The sequence below is a fragment of the Pleurodeles waltl genome, chromosome 7 (genome assembly GCF_031143425.1).
Source record: "Pleurodeles waltl isolate 20211129_DDA chromosome 7, aPleWal1.hap1.20221129, whole genome shotgun sequence".
Classification (NCBI taxonomy): Eukaryota; Metazoa; Chordata; class Amphibia; order Caudata; family Salamandridae; genus Pleurodeles; species Pleurodeles waltl.
This window is the reverse complement of record NC_090446.1, coordinates 474,934,357-474,958,597: the sequence shown is the minus strand read 5'-3', so window position 1 is coordinate 474,958,597 and position 24,241 is coordinate 474,934,357. Positions and strand designations below refer to the sequence as shown.

Genomic DNA, 24,241 nt, shown 5'->3' with positions numbered 1-24,241 from the left:
AAGTCTTTGTTGCAAAGAAGCCTGCAAGAAATCAATCAATCAATAATTTATAAAGCGCGCTATGTACCCGTTAGGGTTTCAAGGCGCTAGGGGGGTTGGGGGGGAGGGTGCTGCTATCGTTCGAAGAGCCATGTCTTGAGGAGTCTCCTGAAGGTGAGGAGGTCCTGGGTCTGGCGCAGTGAGGTCGGGAGTGAGTTCCAGGTTTTGGCGGCGAGGTAGGAGAAGGATCTGCCGCCAGAGGTCTTGCGCTGGATTCAGGGGACGATGGCGAGGGCAAGGTTGGTAGAGCGTAGTTGACGTGAGGGAACGTAGAAGTTGAGTTTGGTGTTCAGGTAGGCGGGTCCGGTGTCGTGTAGAGCCTTGTGTGCGTGGGTGAGGAGTTTAAAGGTGATCCTCTTGTCCACGGGGAGCCAGTGGAGGTCCTTCAGGTGAGGGGAGATGTGACATCGGCGGGGTATGTCGAGGATCAGGCGGGCGGATGCGTTCTGGATGCGTTGGAGTCGTTTGACTGCAAGAAGGTCTAAATAAGTTCATGATGATGCCCCCAGTTGAGAACTCTCCGCAACGTGCTCCTCACTCCGATGAAAGTGAGTCTTATTCTAATAGATCCGAGGTGGTATTGAAAATAGTTCTACTTGCCATGTGTGAAGATGTTCCAGCCAAATTGTCTTCTGTTTTCTTTCTGCATCTAACAGAATCATGACTGGATAACTGAACACTTAAGTGTCGATTTTCTTTTTTACTCTTCATAAAACAGTGAAAAGAAGAAGATAGAAGACCTACTACACAAGTCAAACGGTGAATGGATATGTGGGTCAAAGTCAATAAATAGGATAATTATTTCCCAGTAGTACTTAATTTAGTCTCTGGAAGTTGAAGATTACACAATATTGAATTCACTAAGAAACCAAAAATTCTGTGGAACGAATCGGTGTAAGAAAATATTGTGATTGATTGGTTAATTACAAACTCCAGGTTCTCTAAGAAATGAACAGAGATTTGTAAGTGAGCAGAAAGAGCACCTTTGATTGGAGCTTAATGAGAATATCGCCCAGATATATTAATAACTGTATCCCACTGAGACTGCAAATGTATTATTACTGGTTTAACAAGCTTGATGAAACATCTAGGACCCAACGAGAAGCCACATGGCAGTGCTGTAAACTGATAGCTTGTCTCTTCCCACCGAAATTGAAGGAATCTTCTATAAGGAAGATGGATGGGAACAGAAAGATAATCATAACATCAAAACACAGAGAGCATAACACTATTATTCGTAGGTCATTTAAAAGGAATCCAGTAACACCAATAAATCTAGTTCACATGAGGAAACGGTAGATCCATAATGAACAGACAGCTGACACGTATTTTGTCTTAGTCAACTTTTTCAGGAAAGGAAATAGCTCTGCCACTGACGTGCGTAGGAAACGCATAGCCAAAGTGGAGCTATTCGTTTCCTACGCATGTCGGCAGCAGATTATTAGAGAATTTTATCACGGTTCTTCTTAATGACGTTTTTCCAACATAGTTCGGTTTGGCATACCAATTTCCTTTATCTAATTTGGATGTACGAGTGGGAGCATGTACCTTGGCCCCCATTCTTTTTTTTCTTGACGCTTTTACCATTACTGCCCATCGTAATACAGTTCGCACAGTTAATACGCCTCATGCTTTTTCCACTGCAACTGTTTCCTCATGTGAACTGGATATATTGGTGTTACTGGATTCCTTTCCAGTGGTCTATGAATAATATTGTTCTTCTCTGGGTGTTTTGTTGTTATTTTTCATGTGGATTATCTCTCACTGCTTATCGCACTAAGTTGGTAGCATAGTGGTCTCACCCATTGAGCAATCTACTATAACTTATTAGTACCTACATTGCTTACCTAAGCGAGATGCAGCATTGATTATACACTGCCACCAGTCCTCTGTTTGCAATATAGAAAGGTAATCATGTTTGAGGTCCTAAAATAACCATCCACTCTACGAGTTGGAAACAGTCTCTGAGGTGAAGAATAGTCTCCATCTTAAAATACTATTTAAGACAAATTGATTGAAGTGATGTAAATTAATTACTGAACGTAATATTTTGTTTTTCTTCTTTATTAAGAACAGATAATTGAGTAAGTCCTTTGAGTGTAAGAAGTTGGGTTTCATTGCATATTTGAGTAAAAGTTTCCAGTTTGATTATTGACCTGTCTGTGTGAGAAAGATAAAAAGAGGATGGAAAGAAAGTTTGGATTGGCACTTCCATAAACTCTATTTGGAACCCCAGGACTAATTAGAGAATCCCTGAAGCTGATTAAATGAGTTGACGGTTTTGTTTTTGTTTTTAAAAAAAAAGCAATACGCCATTTTTATTGGAGACTCTTGCATGCCATCTGGCAGATTGCTTTCACAAACTTCTGCACTTCTGAGGGAAGTGCTGAAATCCATATAGACCTCTTCTGGAATAGACCATCCTTCAAATTGGAATCGACTGGCAAAATTACCACCTTTTCTGCCATTCCTGGAAAAAACGTGCTGTCCAAAGACTTTGCCCAATGATAGAATTAATTCAGTAGAGTTAAACATGTACACACATATAGAGATCTATTTTTATTAATGTATTGTCTCTTCACATGCAGCAAGTTCTATTTGGTATCTGTTTCTTACAATAGTCTTTTGTATCACTTCAATGAAATAGCAGAGTTTGCATTTCTGTGGAAACAGATGAATCAGTTGAATCTAATTTGACAGTTAGGAAGAGCCAATATCCAGGCATTCTTCCTTTGCCTGTTCTGCCATTTCAATTTATTTTGTGACGGACCCTTCATATTTATCTTGGCAGGAATACCAGTCCTGACCAGTGCCTCTTTTGGAACTCTTGCATATTTTCTAAAGAAGTTCAGAAACCTGAGCCAATGACAGGAGTTGATAACACCTACTCCGTAGTAGAAGGCCTATAACATTCTGATTTTAAGTAACTTCTCACTGTTTTTTCCAAAGGATTGCTAATTCTTTTTGTTATGCATTCGCCCATTTGAGAAATAGTTGTCCAGTCTGTAGAAAAATTTGGAATGACAAAGGTGGACCCATAAGAGTTTCAGAAGTTGTGTCACAAATGTTTGAGAAGCATTTGAGCAAACTACTTTCAGTAGACAATTTTGAAATTCTCTTTCGGCTGCATTTAGGCAGACCATATTAGTTCAAATGTGATCCCTCTTGATTCAGAGTCTGAATGCAGTGAATAATCAATGACATCGGAATCGTCATCCATAACATCCTCTTATGAGAGGGAATAAGGGCATTTCCTTAAAGAAAGTGCTGCCTCTTTTGTACAGGGTCTTTGTCTGGCTGACAGCACAAATCAGTCATCTTACTCTGCTGTTATAGCATTGCAAATCATTTTGGCACAGAAACCTGCAAACTCAATGGTCCCATATTTTGCCTCCATGAATGCTCCAAGCTATGCGTTTCACTGTATAAGAGATACAAGTGCACTCTGAATCCATCCATTGTCCTAGACATCCTGCTGCTACCAGTAGGCTGGGTCTGGGACAAACTTATATCTTTAACATTTTTTCTTTCCAGTCTCATTAACGTTAGTCCCCATGAAAGCTTTGGCATCTGATTTAACTGTAGAGCTAAACATTGTTAAGTTCCCTTTGAAAACATAATCACTGACCTCCATGTCTTGCTCTTGGTCGTCACTAGAACTTTGACATATTGTTTGGTCATATTAGCAAGGCTTCACAGGCTATATGTTTATTTATAACTGAAAGAATAGTAAGGACAATAAAAAGGTGTTCTTGTTTCTCAAAAGCCTGAAATAATTGGGAGGAGCCGGGTGAACAGAAATTAAAGTCGTCCTCTTGAAGTAGGAGAAAAAGGCTGCTCTATCGAGCACTGCCATATGAGACAAGCTGTGAAGCAGCTGGTGTTCAAAGGTGAACAGAGGGAAGCAGGTATGTATCGCAACTCCACCACAGAGCTGAATGCAGAGCTTTCCACAGCAGCCAGCTCTGACAAGATCGAAGGGAAGGGAGAGAACAAGAATGACGGCCTCAGGGCAGAAGACGGTAAGGTACAGCGCTGTTTTACGACAAAAAAATATTTAATCCCAAAGTTTTGAGAACAACGCTCTGAAATGCGTCCTCAATAAAGATACAGTTAATTGATAAAATATGTGTATTGCTTTCTATTAATGAGGAAGATTGTATACTTAACTGCCGACCAGAAGCAGCAAGAAAGAGGAAGGTCTTGGGAAAGGGATAATATTTATAGAGCCGTAATGTAATCCTGTGTTACGTATGAGTTTGTAGTTCCTTCACACAGTGGATCTCCGAGTATTGTAGTTTCACTTTAAAATATGATGATACTCTTTTCAGTTTGTGACTGCTCTGGAGACTAAATAGCCCAATGTGATGCATAATAGGAGCCTCTTGTCTTCCCATAAAATTGTGCTTGCCATAAGTATGATGCATGGTTTGCAGAGTGTTTATTAGAGGGTCAGAGTAAACACAGAACTGGTATTCTCACCCTCCTTGAGGGGCAGACTGGAGGCAGAATGTTTGGGGACTGCAACAACATCCGGACATATGCACATTGTTCCAGTAGAAGTGGTGAAACAAACTGTGAGGGGCAGTAATGCGTCCATTTTCTTACGATAATAGCATTACTCCTAGTCCTACTCCCTCGCCTTCCTTTTAAACCAATGAGGCCTCCCGCCTCCCCCCTAGACCCTCCCTTCCCCTTTTAAACCCCCCCCCCCCACCCTTACCTCCTCCTGTACAAAAACCAAGCCCAAGCAGCAACTCGGACAGTCCGTACCGGGAGGGCGGGAGGGAACGGAAAAGGAAGACGAGGGAGTAGGACTAGGAGTAATGCCATTATCGTAAGAAAATGGACGCATTACCTCCCGTCCCTCCCTCGCCTTCCTTTTAAACCAATGAGACATAGCAAGAAAAACACAGGAGACGGACACTGAGTTGCAAGAACCTTTATTCATGTCCTGCCCCAAGGACACCAAAACACCCTACCCCTATTACCTCATAGAGGATAAGACCCGGTGACCTAATACCGACTCCAAACTACCCAAGTCCGATAGCCTATAATGACGCACAAACGTCAAAGGTGAAGCCCAAGTGGCGGCCCTGCAAATTTCCACCACGGAGGTCCCTTGTAGTTCTGCCACTGTAGCCGCCATACCTCTGGTAGACCGACCCTGAATCCCTTGAGGAGGAACTACCCCTTTCAAGGAATAGGCCAACAGAATCAAAGATCTCACCCACCGACTCAAGGAAGCCGTGGAAGGTTTTTCACCTTTACGTGCCGGACCGAAATTCACAAAAAGCAAATCCCCCTTACGAAAAGAAGCCACCACCCGCAGGTACTCCAATAAAGCCCTGCGTACATCCAACGAATGCAAACGGACCTCTTCCTTTGATGAGGGATCAGGACAAAATGAAGGAAGGATAACCTCCTGACGGGAATGGAATGAAGAATTGACCTTCGGAATAAAGGAAGGAACCGGAACCAGAACTACCCGATCAGGAAAAACCTTACAAAAAGGAAAGGAACAGGCCAATGCCCCCAACTCCCCTAACCGACGAGCCGAAGTAATGGCTACCAAAAAGAACGTCTTCAAAGACAGATGGCGTAAATCACAGTCTCCCAATGGCTCAAATGGGGCCTCTGTCAAAACATCCAAAACCAAAGAAAGATCCCAGGAAGGAAAGGAACGTACTGGGCGAGGAAACAAATTAACCAGACCCTGAAAGAATCTAGGCATCAGGTGCCCTTCATCCTGAAGATTACGCCACGGACCTCTGAATGCCTGAATCGCCGCCCACTGTACCCTCAGAGATGCTACCGACAAACCCAAATGTGCGCCGTCCTGCAGGAACTGCATCACTTCAAAGATAGACGCGCAGGTAGGATCCAATTCATGATTCAAACACCAAGAAGAAAAAACCTGCCACTGTCTACCATAGGAAAGTAAAGTGGAAAGCCGCCTGGAAGCCAATAATGTAGAACTCAACGCTACAGGTACCCCCAGACCCGTCAAGCCCCTTCGTTCAACTTCCAGGCCGTCAAGTGCAACCTCCTCAACGACACCACTGAGAGGCAGGGAAACTCCAGGGGGGATGGACAAAGAGGCAGAGGCCACATCCTTCCTTCTGCCATCAGCCGTAACAACGGGAACTAATTCGCTCGCGGCCAAAGAGGTGCAATCAGGATAACCCTGGAGCCCAGATCCCTCACCCTCAACAGAAACGCCCTGAGAAGTTGAAACGGAGGGAATGCATACAACAGACCCCTCGGCCAAGGACATGACATCCCGTCCACCTCCCAGGCCTGGGAACACCGAAACCGGGAGCAGAAGCGATCCAACTTCGCATTTTCTGCGGACGCAAACACATCCAACACTGGAAGCCCCCAAAGCCGAACCAGATGCAGATGCAGAAACAGAGACTTCCAGAGGGAGAAAAGTTGAGACGAAGGAATCACCCTGCTCAGAAGATCCGCCCGAACATTGACCACCCCCCGAATGTACGTAGCCCTGAGAGAAGGAACCCACTCCTGAGCCCACACAAAAATCTCCCTGGCTAGACTGAACAGAGCCCTTGACCTGGTCCCTCCTTGTCGGTTGACATAAGCTTTGGCCACTAAGTTGTCCGTCCGAATAAGAACCGCCGTCCCCCTCAGGGACCCCTCGAAATGGACCAGAGCCAGAAAGACCGCTCTCAATTCGTGCCAATTTGATGACCGACTCGCCTCCCGAGGGGACCAAAACCCCTGAACCTGAGCCGACCCTATCCACGCACCCCAACCGGAGAGGCTGGCATCCGTAGTCACCACCACTGGCCTCAGAGGAGACAAAGAAACCCCTACCCGAAGATGATCTGCATCCAACCACCATTGCAACTCCCTGCGAATCAATCTGGACCCTGGAACCCTGTCCTTCAGAGACCCGGACCCCAGAGTCCACCTTTTCAGGAACCAAGTCATCAAGCACAGGAGATGGAAACGCGCCCAAGGAACCAGAAATATCACAGATGCCAAATGACCCTGCAGCCGCAACCAGAGAAGAGCTCATGGCGCAGTCAGTAATTCAACCTTCTTGACCAAGGCCTGGAGTACACCCAACCTCTTCTCTGATACCGACACCAAGCCTAGCAGAGTCTGAAACCGAGCCCCCAGAAAAACCAGATCCTGGGATGGAACTAAATCTGATTTCTCCCAATTGATTAAAAACCCGTGGTTTTGCAGGACCCCCAGAACTTGGTCCACCTGGCTCTGCAACAGGACCCGTGACTGGGCATGAATCAAAATGTCGTCCAGATATGGATGAATAAACACCCCTTCTGTATGTAGCAAAGCCATCAGGGGGGCCAGCACCTTTGTGAAAATTCGAGGAGAAGATTTCAGACCGAAAGGAAGAACGCAAAACTGGTAGTGTTCTTGATCCACGGCAAACCTCAGGAACCTCTGAGAAGATCTTGCCACAGGCACGTGCAGGTAAGCATCCTGCAGGTCCAGCGACACAAGAAAATCCCCTTGCCTGACCAATGGAAAGATAGTCTGAATAGACAGCATGCGGAAATGCACCGTCCTGATCCAAGTATTCACCTTCTTCAGATTGAGCACTGGTCGAAAACCCCCTGAAACTTTCTGCACAAGAAACAGGACCGAATAAGTTCCCTGACCCCTTTCTTCCAGTGGAACGTGGGAAATGGCCCCCTTGACCAACAAGTCCCTTACTCCGTCCAATAATGCCCTTCTCCTTGACCCTCCTGAAGGCAGAGGTGTGGGACGCACCCCTGAATCTGGAGGAACCCTCACAAAATCGATGACATAACCATTGGCCACAATGTCTAGCACCCAACGATCGTTGATACTTTCCTCCCAAGCTGAAAGAAAGTGACTCAGCCTTCCCCCAACCGGCCCTATGCCAGGCCCACAGTGATTGTCAAGACCCCTTCTTGACACCACCCCGGTTCGCAGGAGCAGCCTTCTTAGGGGAAAAACGCGGCTGAAAACGCTGTTTCCTAAATGAAAAGGATTTGGCCTCCCTATTCGGAGAAGATCGGGAATGCTTCTTCCACCCTTTACTAGAAGTAGAACCCCCTTTATAAGGTAAGGCATGTTTCCGTTCCTTAAACGCCTTGGAAAGCATGGATGGTAATTGCTCTCCAAACAAGTTACGACCTTCAAACGGCAGTCTCAGCAAGGCCGCCTTCTCCCCTGGGTCAGCCTTCCAGGAACGTAACCAGAGGGACCTACGAGCCCCAATCAAAGCCCCCGAGGCCAGTGCCGAAGTACGGACCACATCCGAAGAAACATCCGCCAACAATCTGGCCTGTTGCTCCATAACAGCCAGGAGCTCTGAACACTCTGCACCTTCCTGAACAGCCACCGACAGCTTATCAAAGTCTTGCACCAACGACTGGGCCGCATAAGCAGAATATATACCTGCCCTTAGCGCCAGATTCTCACCGGCAAATGCCCTTTTCAGACCTGAATCCACTTTACGATCCGTGGCATCCGTAGGCACACAATCCTCCGGATTTACTGCCGTTTTGCCAATCAGGGTAGCTAAAATTGAATCCAGGCGGACCGAAGGAGGTAATACCTCCTCACCCTCAAGTAAATACAGTTTCTGCAGGAATCGTGGAACCTGAGCTTTATCCACATCTTTCCATTCACGAAACACCATCTCCTTCACAGGTCCCTGAAAAGGCATGGCAAACTTGGAAGGGGTCTGATATTGAGGAAATAAGTGAGAATCCGAGCTTGAAGGATGAAACACTGGGAAACCCAACTTGTCCCGAACATGTGCCATCACCTCCCACATTTCCTCTCTGGATACATATTTACCCCCAGAAGACGTAGATGGGGCCTCATCACCCTCACTCTCTGACGAGGACTTCCTTGTAGCAGCCGATGAATGAGAAATCTTAGAGTGACCAGTCCTGGTCACCCCTGCTTTAAGTGCCCTGGTAACCGCCACTTCAATCATCTCCTGTACCTCCTCCCTGGACATGAGGGGAGTGCCCCTATCCTGTAACTGTGAGCCCCCAGGAGTGGAAACTCCAGCAGCACCCTCCTCCTCAGAGGAGGAAGATGAGACAATCCTACGCCTCTTTGCCTGAACCTTCGGCATGACTATCCAATAAACACTGCCTTACATCCCAAATCACTCCCCATATATAGTGACTAGGACCTGCCCCCTAGAAATAAACCAATCCCCAAAAAGGTCAAACATTCCTGGTCAAACAATAAAACTGCGGGCAGAACGCCCGTCCTACCAGTCGATTCCTGGCATCTCGGCCCAAAAATCTCCATCCCGCAGCTCCTCGCTGCTCAGCAGCGTGGTAACCCGGAAATGAAAGCCCCAGCCACAAAGGGCCGGTCGACCCCGTCGGCCGGCCCTCATTCCGCGTAGTTCTGAGCAGCCCGGCTGCTCGCCTTCAAACGCGATCAGCTGCTCGCCTTCAAACACGATCAGCTGCCGTACTCCTCGTGGAGCTCCGCACCCCGAGGAGCACCTTCAACGAAGACCTCCAGGCCCCGCCGTGCAGGTAAGGGAAAGAAAAAACGTCTAGTGTGGGCTAGACGAAAGAAACAGGAGGAGGTAAGGTTGGGGGGGGGATCAAAGGGGGAAGGGAGGGTCTAGGGGGGAGGCGGGAGGCCTCATTGGTTTAAAAGGAAGGCGAGGGAGGGACGGGAGGTAATTGTCTTTACCAATGTGGGAGTAGGAAGGGATGATCGTGTTTGCCGGGCTACACTTTTGTTTGTAGTGCAGGGGTAAGGAGAGGATGCGGGAAGAGAAAGTAATCTTCGTTGGATCCTGGTCAACTGATGATGACTGCAGGGAGAACATTTGAGTTGGGGGCAAGTCAGACTTTTGCTTCCAAATACATATTTTGGTGGATGGAGGGGAATAATGCACAATTTTAGGGAGAAACAGCCATTACAACACGGCTGTTATCATGCATAGCCTTTACTACACATGCGTTACCCTGCATGGACCAATATCACGTATGGCCTTTACCACACATTTTTTTAAAAATACGTATGACTTTACCACGCATGCTTTTACATCGAATTTCGTTGTAAAAAGCATGAACGGTAAGGGCATATGCATTGTCCTTGTGGTAAAGACATAAGCGTGGTACAGGCTATCAGCGTCGTTAGAGGAAACAGCGAGACCCTTCCATTTCCTCTTTACGACCTGTCTTGTTGTGGTGTGTGAGGTAAGGGGTCGGGTACGGATTTAGGACGTGGGGTGGGGATATGGTTTTAGGGTGGGGCGGAGGTAGGGGGGTTGCAGCCTTAGAGCTCAGGGCAGGGGACATGTATTTTTTTAGAAGGGCTTGAGGCCAGGGGGGTCGCGCTTGGGTCCAATTTTATGCCCAGGACAGGTTGAGTGTATTTTTAGGAGGGCTGTGGGCAGGTGGGAATCGTGCAGTGGTCCAGTTTTAGGGCTCTCAGAAAGGGTATTTTTTTTTTAGAAGGGCTTGTGTCCAGTTTTAGGGGCTCGGGCAGGGGATGGGTATTATTTAGAAGGGCTTGGGGTGAGGGATCGCACTGGGGTCCGGTTTTAGGGCTCAGGGCATGGATCAGGTATGTTTTTAAAGGGGTGTGGGTGGAATAGGGCACGCAGGAGTCCGGTTTTAGAGCTCAAGGCAGGGAACAGGTATTGTTTTTTTAGAAGGGCTGGGGGCCAGGGGTGGTTGTGCTGGGGGGCGCTTTTAGGACTCAGGGCAGGGGTCAGGAAAAACCTTTAACATGCATATTCCTTTAACATTCATGCTTTTACAACTAAATTTCATTTTTTTTAAAATGGCACGGTAAAGGTTGTGAGTGGTAATGGCCTTCCTGTTATAACGCACGCGTGGTAACGGTATGCGTTGCAACGGAATGTGTTCTGTCATACAACCATTTCATGGTGAGTTGTCTCGTCAGGTGATGATGTATTAAATTGTTTCTTTCATTCTATAAGTGAGGATTTGATAACAGTATTCCAGCTGAATGAAAATACCTTCTTTACTGCCTAAAAATTGTTTTATTCCCAACATTAAACCTTGCAGTTGTGCTAGTAAGCATGATCACAAAGAAAAAGCAGAGTAAGTACTTCAGAAGGTTTGGAATTAACATAAGGGGACAAGACTCTCTTCAGGGCTTGGAAAAGAACTTCAAGTTTTCACATGATCTCTAGTAAGGCATTACATAATATGGGTGGGGACCTCCTGGTGCCACAGTTATGCTAGAGTTCCAGTTTTTAAATCTACTTTAAATACTGTCCAGTACAAAGGCTTTGAAGTGGTCTGTTTGATTATGACCCGGATAAACATGGCTATCTACCTTTATATACCCCTGATTGTTGACCAAAGTATTTATTTCCAACTATTAAAATAATTATACGGCAGAAATTCTGAGCCTGTTTTTCAGCTCCACTTAACTGGCATAAGCAGGGCTTAGGACCCAACTATGGGAGGGAATTGGAGATAAAACCTTGAGGCACTTTTTATGTACGTGATAAGAGTTAGAGATTAAATGAAAGTAGTTTCATAAAAGTAATTGGCCTCACATTCACACTTGTAAAGAGGCGAGTTTTTTCTTTATGTGCTTGGGTAACATAGTCAGTTAACCAGTGCTGTGACTGAATTTTGGGATAATATGATTAGTGTAATCTAGATGAAAACATGATCTGTGAAGTATTTGTAGATAAAACGTATGTTTTTAGTGAACTAATGTGTGATGTATTTTTTGTAACTTGGAGTGTTCAGATCTTTTAGAAATTTGGTGTGAAATAGTTTACCTGAATCACACAGTGATTAAAGTACATTTTAGGTTTTGTATTACAGTGCATGTGTGCTTTATGTGCCTTTCTTATATTGCAGTCATTTTAGTTAATCGAGCAATACGATTTGACTTGGCTATTTGACATGCTAAAACTGTTGGATAAAAATGTTTCTCTCTCTAACATATTCTCTCTTTCTGTGACTTGGTTTCTCTCTTTGGCTTGGCCTGACTCTGAGTTTAATCTCTCCCTGATGGAGTTTCAATTTCTGTGACATTTAGGCCCTAATTACGATCCTGGCTGTCTTGAGACTGCCAGGGTGGCGGTGGCGGTCAGACTGCCGCCAATGTGGTGGTCTGTCCTCCATATTACGACCATGGCGAACGCCCCACAGTCGAACCGCCAGCACCGCCACGTTTCTGCCGACCGACGGCCTGGCGGTGCTGATGGTCTCAATCCGCTGGAGCGGCGCTGCAAGCAGTGCTGCCCTGGGGATTACGATCCCTCTCTCTGCGGGCTTTTACATGGCAGTTGCACTGCCATGTAAATGCTGGCATAGACGGGGTGCAGAGGGCCCCATGGGGTCCCCCTGCACTGCACATGCACTTGGCATGGGCAGTGCAGGGGCCCCCATGGCCAGCCCCATCGTGCTTTTCACTGTCTGCTTTGCAGACTGAGAAAACGCAACAGGTGCTGGTGTACCCTGCGCACCACAACATTGCCGCCTGCTCAATTATGAGCCGGTGTCAATGTTGTCGGCTGTTTTTTGCTGGGCCAGCAGGCGGAAACTCTGTTTCCGCCCACTGACCAAGCGGGAAACTCTTAATAGGGGCGCGGGAAGGTCACCGCGCTGGGGGTGACCTGACCGCAGGGCTTCGGCGGACAGGCTTTTCTGTCCGCCGAAGTCAGAAGGAGGGCCTTAATCTTTAAAGGCTTAGTTTCTTTGACACAAGATCTCTGATATGCTTTATCTCTCCTCTTGCACGCTCTGGTGCCACAATACTCTCTCTCGCACCACACAAACATGTACACTCACACAACTTTATTCTGATGTGGTTTTGCTCTTCTCAGACCTGTGTTCTCTCTTGATTCAGTAGTTTCTTCTATGTTAGAGTTTCTGTCATCTAGGTTTTATGTTATCTTTCCTCACCCTGTATACCTGATTATTGCTCTGTTTTCTCTCCGTTAGCCCGTCCTTTTCGCCATGTGTGCTGGGAACGAGCTGTTCTACTGTATGCTGTATCTCCTGCACTTTTCTGAAGGACCTGCAGGTACAGTGGCTGGAAAAACAAAGCAAGGTTTATGAGGGAGCAGAGGGTGGGGTTTGACAGAAGGGAATCCATTCGGGGGAGCATTGTGACAAATCTATAGGACGGCAGTGGTGTTAGTGGGACTTTGCAGGGGGCTGGTTGTTCAGTAAAAATTCTGTTAGTTGATGCTGGTAGTAACAAATTCAGTTGGAGCTTGTATCAGAAAAGAGTTTGTATGGATAGTTCTAAGAAGGGTTTAGAAGACAATATGAAACAAAGGGGAGTAGAGTAAATCATTTGTTAAACAGATGTGATCTAATTAAAAAAAAAAAAAAAGAATCTGTCCTGAGGTTTAGCTCTGCGAGGAGTGAGAATGTCATTGAGTCAGTAATGTAATGTTCGATGGCATCTGTCGCTGTAGATACGCATGTTCTGCAATAGCTCGCCATCTGGTGGGTGTTGGGCCGGAGTGTTACAAGTTGTTTTTCTTCGAAGAAGTCTTTCGAGTCACGGGACCGAGTGACTCCTCCTTTTGTCTCCATTGCGCATGGGCGTCAACTCCATCCTCGATTGTTTTTTTTCCGCCATCGGGTTCGGACGTGTTCCTGTCGCTCCGAGTTTCGGAACGGAAAATTAGCTAATTTCGGAAGATTTTCGTCGGTATTGTTGCGTTCGGGATCGGCGTACTTAGATTCCACACCGCATCGAAGATCGAAGAGCTCCGGTGCCCTTCGGGGTAGTTTTTCGATCCTCCGTCGGGGCCTGGTCGGCCCGACCGCGTGCTGAAGAACGCCGATGGAACGGACCCCGTTCCGTTTCTGCCCCAAATGCCACAATAAGTACCCTTACACAGACCAACACTTGGTCTGCAACCTGTGCCTGTCACCTGAGCACAGCGAAGACACCTGCGAGGCCTGTCGTGCGTTCCGGTCCCGAAAAACACTCCGAGACCGTCGAGCTAGAAGACTTCAAATGGCGTCCGCACCGACAGCCCAACGGGAGTTCGAGGAACAGGAAGAAGAAGGTACCTTCTCGATCCAAGACTCAGACTCCGAAGGATTCGACGACACACAAACCGTGAGTAAGACGTCGAAAACCACACAAAGAAACATTTACAAGGCCCAGGGGACGCCACTGCCACCAGGCCATGGCTCGACCCATAAATTCGGTGACCGACCGTCGGCACCGAAAAAGGCCCAAACAGTGCCGAGATCGTCCGACTCCGGTCGAGACACCGGCACGCAGCCTTCTCGGGACCGAGAAAGTGCTGGAGACAAGCCTCGACACCGAGATGCCGGTGTGGACACGGCTCGACGCCGAGACAGCGGCACCGAAACAGATCGACGCCGAGAGGTTTCGGCCCCGAAAAGGAAAAAAGTCTCCTCGGAGCCGAAAAAACACGCAGACAAAGTTTCGACGCCGAAACAAACTGCAAGCGACCCAGCTTCAGGCTCTTATACAGAAGAGCACTCGCTAACCTCCCAAATGCAAAAGCATAGGTTTGAGGAAGAGCTACAAGCCACTGATGTGGACCATACGCAAAAGCGTATCTTCATTCAGCAGGGGACAGGAAAAATAAGCACCCTTCCCCCCATTAGGAGAAAGAGAAGGTTGGAGTTCCAGACGGAACAAGCACCACAACCAAAAGTGGTGAAAAGAGTTACACCACCACCCTCTCCTCCGCCCGTGATTAACGTTTCACCAGCACAAACTCCATCTCACTCCCCAGCTCACACCACCATGAGCCACGGTGACCAAGATCAGGACGCATGGGACCTATACGACGCCCCAGTGTCAGATAACAGCCCGGAGGCATACCCTACAAAGCCATCTCCACCAGAAGACAGCACCGCGTACTCTCAGGTGGTGGCTAGAGCAGCACAATTTCATAACGTAAGCCTCCACTCAGAACAGGTCGAGGATGATTTCTTGTTCAACACACTCTCCTCCACCCACAGCTCCTACCAAAGCCTGCCTATGCTCCCTGGTATGCTCCGGCACGCAAAAGACATATTTAAGGAGCCGGTCAAAAGTAGGGCAATCACACCAAGGGTGGAAAAAAAGTATAAGCCGCCTCCTACGGACCCGGTTTTCATCACTACACAGCTGCCACCAGACTCTGTTGTTGTAGGAGCAGCTAGGAAAAGGGCCAACTCTCACACATCTGGAGATGCACCACCCCCAGATAAAGAAAGCCGCAAGTTCGATGCAGCTGGTAAGAGAGTCGCAGCACAAGCTGCAAACCAGTGGCGCATCGCGAACTCCCAGGCACTACTTGCGCGCTATGACAGAGCCCACTGGGACGAGACGCAACATCTCATTGAACATCTGCCCAAGGACTTCCAAAATAGGGCAAAACAAGTGGTTGAGGAGGGACAGACCATCTCCAACAACCAGATACGTTCCTCCATGGACGCTGCAGATACAGCTGCACGGACAATTAATACATCTGTAACTATCAGAAGGCATGCATGGCTCCGAACGTCTGGATTTAAACCAGAGATTCAACAAGCAGTTCTCAATATGCCTTTTAATGAAAAAGAACTGTTCGGTCCAGAAGTGGACACAGCGATTGAGAAACTCAAAAAAGATACGGACACTGCCAAAGCCATGGGCGCACTCTACTCCCCGCAGAGCAGAGGGAATTACAGCACATTCCGTAAAACGCCCTTTCGAGGGGGGTTTCGGGGTCAAAGCACACAAGCCAGCACCTCACAAGCAACACCGTCCAGTTACCAGGGACAGTATAGAGGAGGTTTTCGGGGACAATATAGAGGAGGGCAATTCCCTAGAAACAGAGGGAGATTTCAAAGCCCCAAAACCCCTACTACTAAACAATGACTCACATGTCACTCACCCCCTCCACACAACACCAGTGGGGGGAAGAATAGGTCATTATTACAAAGCATGGGAGGAAATTACTACAGACACTTGGGTTCTAGCAATTATCCAACATGGTTATTGCATAGAATTTCTACAATTCCCTCCAAACATACCACCAAAAGCACAAAATTTAACAACACACCATTCCAATCTCCTGGAGATAGAAGTGCAGGCACTATTGCAAAAGAATGCAATCGAATTAGTGCCAAACACACAAATAAACACAGGAGTTTACTCACTGTACTTTCTGATACCAAAGAAGGACAAAACGCTGAGACCAATCCTAGACCTCAGAGTAGTGAACACTTTCATCAAATCAGACCACTTCCACATGGTCACACTACAAGAAGTATTGCCATTGCTAAAACTACACGACTACATGGCAACTTTAGACCTCAAGGATGCTTATTTCCATATACCAATACACCCATCGCACAGGAAATACCTAAGGTTTGTATTCAAAGGAATACATTACCAATTCAAGGTACTGCCTTTCGGATTAACAACCGCACCAAGAGTCTTTACCAAATGTCTAGCGGTAGTCGCTGCACACATAAGAAGGCAGCAAATACATGTGTTCCCATATTTGGACGACTGGCTAATCAAGGCCCATTCGTTCATACAGTGCTCAAATCACACAAATCACATCATACAAACCCTCTTCAAACTCGGGTTCACCGTCAATTTCACAAAATCCAAAATTCTGCCACGCAAGGTACAACAATACCTGGGAGCCATAATAGACACATCAAAGGGAGTAGCCACTCCAAGTCCACAAAGAATTCAAAATTTCAACACCATCATACAACGCATGTATCCAACACAAAAGATACAGGCAAAGATGGTATTACAACTCCTAGGCATGATGTCATCATGCATAGCCATTGTCCCAAACGCAAGACTGCACATGAGGCCCTTACAACAATGCCTAGCATCACAGTGGTCTCAAGCACAGGGTCACCTTCTAGATCTGGTGTTAATAGACCGCCAAACTTACCTCTCGCTTCTGTGGTGGAACAACATAAATTTAAACAAGGGGCGGCCTTTCCAAGACCCAGTGCCACAATACGTAATAACAACAGATGCTTCCATGACAGGGTGGGGAGCACACCTCGATCAACACAGCATACAAGGACAATGGAACGTACATCAAACAAAACTGCATATCAATCACCTAGAACTTCTAGCAGTTTTTCAAGCACTAAAAGCTTTCCAACCAATAATAGTTCACAAATACATTCTCGTCAAAACAGACAACATGACAACAATGTATTATCTAAACAAGCAGGGAGGGACGCACTCCACGCAGTTAAGCCTGCTAGCACAAAAAATTTGGCATTGGGCAATTCACAACCAAATTCGCCTAATTGCACAGTTTATACCAGGGATACAAAATCAACTCGCAGACAATCTCTCTCGAGATCACCAACAGGTCCACGAATGGGAAATTCACCCCCAAATTCTGAACACTTATTTCAAACTCTGGGGAACACCTCAGATAGACTTGTTTGCGACAAGGGAGAACGCAAAATGCCAAAACTTCGCATCCAGATACCCACACAAACAATCCCAAGGCAATGCCCTATGGATGAACTGGTCAGGGATATTTGCTTACGCTTTTCCTCCTCTCCCTCTCCTTCCTTACCTGGTAAACAAACTCAGTCAAAGCAAACTCAAACTCATATTGATAGCACCAACTTGGGCAAGGCAACCCTGGTACACAACGCTGCTAGACCTATCAGTGGTACCCTGCATCAAATTGCCCAACAGGCCAGATCTGTTGACACAGCACAACCAAAAGATCAGACACCCAGATCCAGCATCGCTGAATCTAGCAATCTGGCTCCTGAAATCCTAAAATTCAGGCACTTACAACTTACCCAAGAATGTATGGAAGTCATAAAACAAGCAAGAAGGCCATCCACCAGGCACTGCTATGCAAGTAAATGGAAGAGGTTTGTTTGCTACTGCCATATTAATCAAATACAACCATTACACACAACTCCAGAACATGTAGTGGGTTACTTGCTTCACTTACAAAAATCTAACCTAGCTTTCTCTTCCATTAAGATTCACCTTGCAGCAATATCTGCATACCTGCAGACTACCTATTCAACTTCCCTATATAGAATACCAGTCATTAAAGCATTCATGGAGGGCCTTAGGAGAATTATACCACCAAGAACACTACCTGTTCCTTCATGGAACCTAAATGTTGTCCTAACTAGACTTATGGGTCCACCTTTTGAACCCATGCACTCCTGCGACATACAGTTCCTAACCTGGAAGGTGGCATTTCTCATCGCCATTACTTCCCTGAGAAGAGTAAGCGAGATTCAGGCGTTTACTATACAGGAACCTTTTATACAACTACACAAAAATAAAGTCGTCCTAAGGACCAATCCTAAATTTTTGCCAAAGGTTATTTCACCGTTCCATCTAAATCAAACAGTGGAACTTCCAGTGTTCTTTCCACAGCCAGATACCGTAGCTGAAAGGGCACTACATACATTAGATGTCAAAAGAGCATTAATGTATTACATTGACAGAACAAAGAACATCAGAAAGACTAAACAACTCTTTATTGCATTTCAAAAACCTCATGCAGGAAACCCAATTTCAAAACAAGGTATAGCCAGATGGATAGTTAAATGCATCCAAATCTGCTACCTTAAAGCTAAACGACAGCTGCCCATTACACCAAGGGCACACTCAACCAGAAAGAAAGGTGCTACCATGGCCTTTCTAGGAAACATCCCAATGCAAGAAATATGTAAGGCAGCCACATGGTCTACGCCTCACACATTCACCAAGCACTACTGTGTAGACGTGTTATCCGCACAACAAGCCACAGTAGGTCAAGCCGTATTAAGGACATTATTTCAAACTACTTCCACTCCTACAGGCTGATCCACCGCTTTTGGGGAAATAACTGCTTACTAGTCTATGCAGAACATGCGTATCTACAGCGACAGATGCCATCGAACTGAAAATGTCACTTACCCAGTGTACATCTGTTCGTGGCATCAGTCGCAGTAGATTCGCATGTGCCCACCCGCCTCCCCGGGAGCCTGTAGCAGTTTGGAAGTTACCTTCAATTATTTATATATGTATCATCTCAACCTTAAATAGGTGCATACTTAGTCACTCCATTGCATGGGCACTATTACTACAATTCAACTCCTACCTCACCCTCTGCGGGGAAAAACAATCGAGGATGGAGTCGACGCCCATGCGCAATGGAGAAAAAAGGAGGAGTCACTCGGTCCCGTGACTCGAAAGACTTCTTCGAAGAAAAACAACTTGTAACACTCCGGCCCAACACCCACCAGATGGCGAGCTATTGCAGAACATGCGAATCTACTGCGACTGATGCCACGAACAGATGTACACTGGGTAAGTGACATTTTCATTACGGAATATAAAATGCATATGTTTAATTATAGACCATACAGCCAAGACCTATGCAAAATATTAGCCAGAGCATTGTACGGTCTACCTGTGCAAATTGTGGTGCTGTGAAAAGGACGGACGCAGTACTAAGGTTACCAAGAACGGTAGCAACAGAAGAGAGGTGACCCTCCGGATCTTAATGGAATATTAGATACAATGAACTGATTATCACGAGACATGCACTCTTTGGCTGCAACGAGGTGTGCTGAATTCTTGCCAATCATTTGCTTTTCTCCAAGGTCAGGTGACCAGTTCTTAAACTCAGCATTGGGTGGTGGTCGAGTCCTCCCTGGCAAGAAGAGTAAACTAATATGAGAGTCAAAATCCAGAAGATGCCGTCTATCCTTGTGGAATTCTATGATGCTTTGAGGAGAGAGTGATTTTGAGGATGATCCATAGCCTCCCTCCTATACCTTAGCTTACCCAGAGATATCTAAAATTATTGTGAATTTGAAACAATCACTGAACTCTTGAGTACCAAAGGTAGGAAAGGTAGGGTGCCCTGTGCCTGAAAAACCACAGGCAGGGAGACAAATGGAGATACCCAGCATGGAAACAGTGAATAGCACTCATACCAAACAGGTGAAATGGAAACACCCCTGCGGCTGCCCATGGTGCAAACTAGGGCTATGTTGTGGTGTGCCACTGGATTTGGAACTTCTAGATGAAGAAGGGTTGAAGGGAGTGTCTGAGCACAGTAAGTCTAGAGGCAGTCACACTGGTGCCTCTCCCAAGCACATTCATCTTAAAGCACTTTACAAACGCCTGACTGTCCCTGCAGCCAGGTCTTTGTGAACTCTGCACTGAAGGTGTTCGCTAGACAGAGACAAATGTAAAGATAGCTGCATTCACAGTAGGGCGTACTGGATACCCTAACTGAAGCACAGCTTTGGATAACTTCCATAGTGTTCTGGTGTGACTTTGTCAAAGTGCTACAGTAAAAATAATGGGGTGGGTTTGAGCGTCTCCAGACCTCAAAAGGGACCTCAACAGTCACTCCTTATATCTCTGTTTTCTAATGTATTTTCTTTTTCTTTTCCCATCTCACTACCTATCCCTTCTTCTACTCCACCTCCTTATCCCACTTCCCTCCTGCTTGCACCTTTTTCTCTGCCGGTTGTGTTATTTTATTACATGCTTGTTCATTCCTGTTATCTTCTTTTCCCATTCCTTCTCGCTTCCTGACTTCTGTCCGTTTTTTTGATCCTCCCACTTGTGTGCCTGGTGCTGCCTTGATTTTCTCTGCCTCTCCCTCTCACCCCTCACTATTGTGCCCTCCCTTTTCTGTTCCCTCCTTCGACCGACTTCTGCCTCTTCCCGACCCCATCTCCCTCTACAGTTGGCCTCGGGGACCTGGGGGTCTTCCGCCTGCTTCTGTGGGTCTGTGCCCCCATCGCCTCGCTGAAGACCCTTATCAGCATTGTACACCTCATCACAGCTTCTCACAACATGGCAGCCCTGGACCAGGCGGAGCGTGCCAAGAAGAAGTGACCTCCTGGGCTGACATAATATGGCCGTCCTGGACCAGAAAGAAAGCCTTAGGCAAGTACCCACCACCCAGACTGATCAAAAACTGGAGCCCTCTGCGACGATCGATGCAAAAAGATAAAGTGGTTGACAGGACCAGGCAACAGTATTTACAACTGCTGTGCTAAAATGGGGACTGATGATGTTCTGTACACACTTAGACTGTAGAGGCTTAGTCTTCACTGGTTATCTATGTGTTTTCTGTATTTTTCTTCAGATTAAACTGTGCTTCCCACGGAGCTAAAATCCATTCAGGTTGTTGGAAATCCAGTTCTGACATTTCCCTTTTGCTTTCCTATGCTTCACAAGGGCGAGTTAATGCCTGCTCTGTATATACCAAGACGCTATTCTTGACTGGCTTTTCCCTATAAACACGGTGTGAGGTGGGTAATCATTCCAGTGGTCCTAGTAATCTTGTTCAAGATTGCCCAGCCACTGTCCTTTATGATGCAGTTCATATTCTTGTTTCCATTCCAGATGATTCTGAGATTTGATCCAGACCTTAATTTGCCTGGCCGATCACAGTCCAAATCCATGTTCATTCCACAGAGGCCAGTTATCCAGGCTATGACTCCTATTTCTGAACTTAGTGGGAGCTGATGTGTAGTTCAGGGGGACCAAGGATCCAGATCCAGGGTTTCCTTATAATTATCTCAGGTGATGTGCCCTTCACGATCCCTTTCAGCTGACCTATTGAACCACTCCAGTCTTTCTGTCTCTCTTCGCTTCTACATCGCATACTACAGGTTCCTTTCAGTAATGGATACAGTTCTGAATGCTCATGTCACTGCCCTAGAGTGCAGCAAATCTAGGACCGGTGGTGAGTGGTGGACTTAAGAACAGTAAGAGTGACGGTGGTCCCAAGGTCAGTGTTACTCCAGGGTCACTGTAGGAAGGGTACACATCTTTAGCTAACGTCTGTTCCACAGGTGGAAGGGATCTAATTACATGTTTCCCTATTTCTTTCTTAGTTCCTACAAGGAGGAAAGGCCATTTAAGTTGGACCAGTAACACGGGGCTAGATTTTTTTTTTATCGTTCAGTGCAAAATGCTTGTCCCTTTTAGGCCAGAGATCACGTTCATGATTTTTATATTACTGGCTTATGGACACCATGTAGGATGTCTATTCCAGAGAGGCCCTGAACCCAGTACTATATTATTCTGTCTCTATTCTAGATCTATGAGGTGGGATGTCTTATAGCAAATCTGGAACCCAGTAACAGACCAAGGGCCAGATGTATGACATTTTTTTGCACTCTCAAACGGTGCGAATCGCAGAATTCGGCCGTTTGTGAGTGCAAAAAAGTGGTCTGCGATGCAAGAAAGGCATTCGCAGACCACAAATAAGAAATCGCAAAAATTGCGATTTCTTGCGTTGCGACCTGGTTTTGCGAGTCGCAATTTGCGATTCGCAAAATCCAAATCGCAAGGAGATGCTGCAAAAAATCGCAAATTGCGATTTTTCGCAGAATGGCATTTTGCACATGCAAAATACAATTAAAAGAAACCAGGTGGTAACCTTGTGCAAAATTTTAAAATACATTTAAAATGCATTTTTAAATTGTACATGTAAAGCACACATGCCCTTTTGGCATGTGTGCACCTTACATGTCCCCAAAAATGTTTTTGGGGTGCGGCAGAGGGGGCCTTAGGCCCCCAGCACCCTGGGGTTTTGCATTTCCAAAATTGCGATTTCTGGTTCAGATGCAAAAAATTGAATGGGGCCGGTATCGCAATTTGCGATTCGGTAATAGCATTTGCGATTTTTAAGAAATCGCTATTACCAATTTGCAAATGTGATACATGGCACTTTGCGAGTCGGAAATAGCGATGTCTTAAAAATCGCTATTTCCGAATCGCAAAGGGCCGTGATGATACATCTGGCCCCAAGTCACACATTGTTGACTTCATTCCAGAGGATGTGGAATCCAGTGCTGGTTTTTGCATAGTGCAAGGTATGCCTGGTGTCCTTACCCGCCACGTAATTCCCAGCCAGGGGGATTCTGTGCACTCCACCTTGTTGTAGGACAGATTTTCTACTCTATGACTAATGGGGAGTGACCAGCACTTTTAAAGGATGGTTGTGTTATTACGGTGTGCTGCACATTTACAAATATATCATGAGGTGATAGGAGATAAGAAATTTGTAAGAAATGAAGCTACGAAAGGGTGGTTCACATTCTGTGACCGGATTAGTTGCTGCACATATCCGTGGGCGGTTAGGCATGGATGATTATCTGTTTAGGCTTAACGTCCAACAGTACAACCTTGTTAATTCCATCTTGATTTGATCTTCCAACTCCCCCTACTGTATTGGGAGCAGTTTATCATCATGGGAAGTGTTGCATGGGACCAATATCTGTTACCGAAAACCTGTTTCAGAGTGTTAGGGCATGACACCTGCAGCACTAATTTCAGCAGAAACCCCAGTAAGCGCACAAGATTTTGATCAAAGGGTGCCTCAGAGCTTTCTGTTGTACAGTCTATGCTGCATGAACGGAGACTTCCCTGTCCTTTCATCTGTCCTCAGAAACCTTTTCCAGGGACCATTTAGCTGCCTGAAATGGATTTTTGTCTCCTCTGTGTGTGTCCTAATAGAGTATAGCACGTTGCACTGCGTTGGCCAGCACACACTCTGCGAACCTATTCACTCCCCTTGTATATGGTGAGCCTGTTCCCCCCCATTACAGTTGTCAGTATTTAACATTTTATTGCATTCCTTTTTGTGCCAGTGATTTATTTGTGTTCGGTTTAGTCAGAGCATATACCCAACTCTCTTCTGGATGGTGCCTCATTTTGTGTTATTGAAAGGACGTTGTGCAAGAACTAGTTAAGTCGTTTATATTGGTATAATATGGTTGATTGTGACAGCTTATATCAATGCATTTATTTATTTATGTCTGTGTGTTTGCACTCTATCTCTCAATTTTCGAAAGCACACATTTTAAATATATCTATGGTTGCTGCTACTGATAAAAATATACCAGACGGGATATTTTTTCATAACTGTCATGTACGAGTTGAGAAATAAATCATGGGATGCTCTCTGTGTCTTGGGCTTTATTTTCCCTTGGTAAAGTAAAACAACATCTTGTCATTGATCAGCATGGGATCCCCTGACCATGAGGCAAAACACAGGAGGACATCATAGACCTCAGTGATTTTTAACAGTAACACTTGAATTACATTTTTGAGTCAACACAGAAAATTTTAAGGATCTCAATAATTCGACACAGTTAAGCATTTTAAAACAGACTTAATGAACATAAACACATAAGAACATTTTTGCTCCGTGTTTCATAATTTATTATCCTACTGATTCCATCAGGATCATCCT

At 46.0% G+C, this 24,241-nt stretch overlaps 1 protein-coding gene across 3 annotated transcripts in view; it reads left to right on the top strand.

Moving 5' to 3' along the window:
- The window catches only part of CDIPT (CDP-diacylglycerol--inositol 3-phosphatidyltransferase), a 106,765-nt gene extending 82,816 nt beyond the window's left edge, over positions 1-23,949 (top strand). For all 3 annotated transcript variants that reach the window (XM_069244093.1, XM_069244092.1, XM_069244094.1), the window contains 2 exons: positions 12,981-13,062; positions 20,717-23,949. In XM_069244093.1, coding sequence (XP_069100194.1) covers positions 12,981-13,062; positions 20,717-20,868 — 234 coding nt within the window. In that variant the 3' untranslated portion in view covers positions 20,869-23,949. The remainder of the gene's footprint in view (positions 1-12,980; positions 13,063-20,716) is intronic.
- Positions 23,950-24,241: the final 292 nt, after the last annotated feature.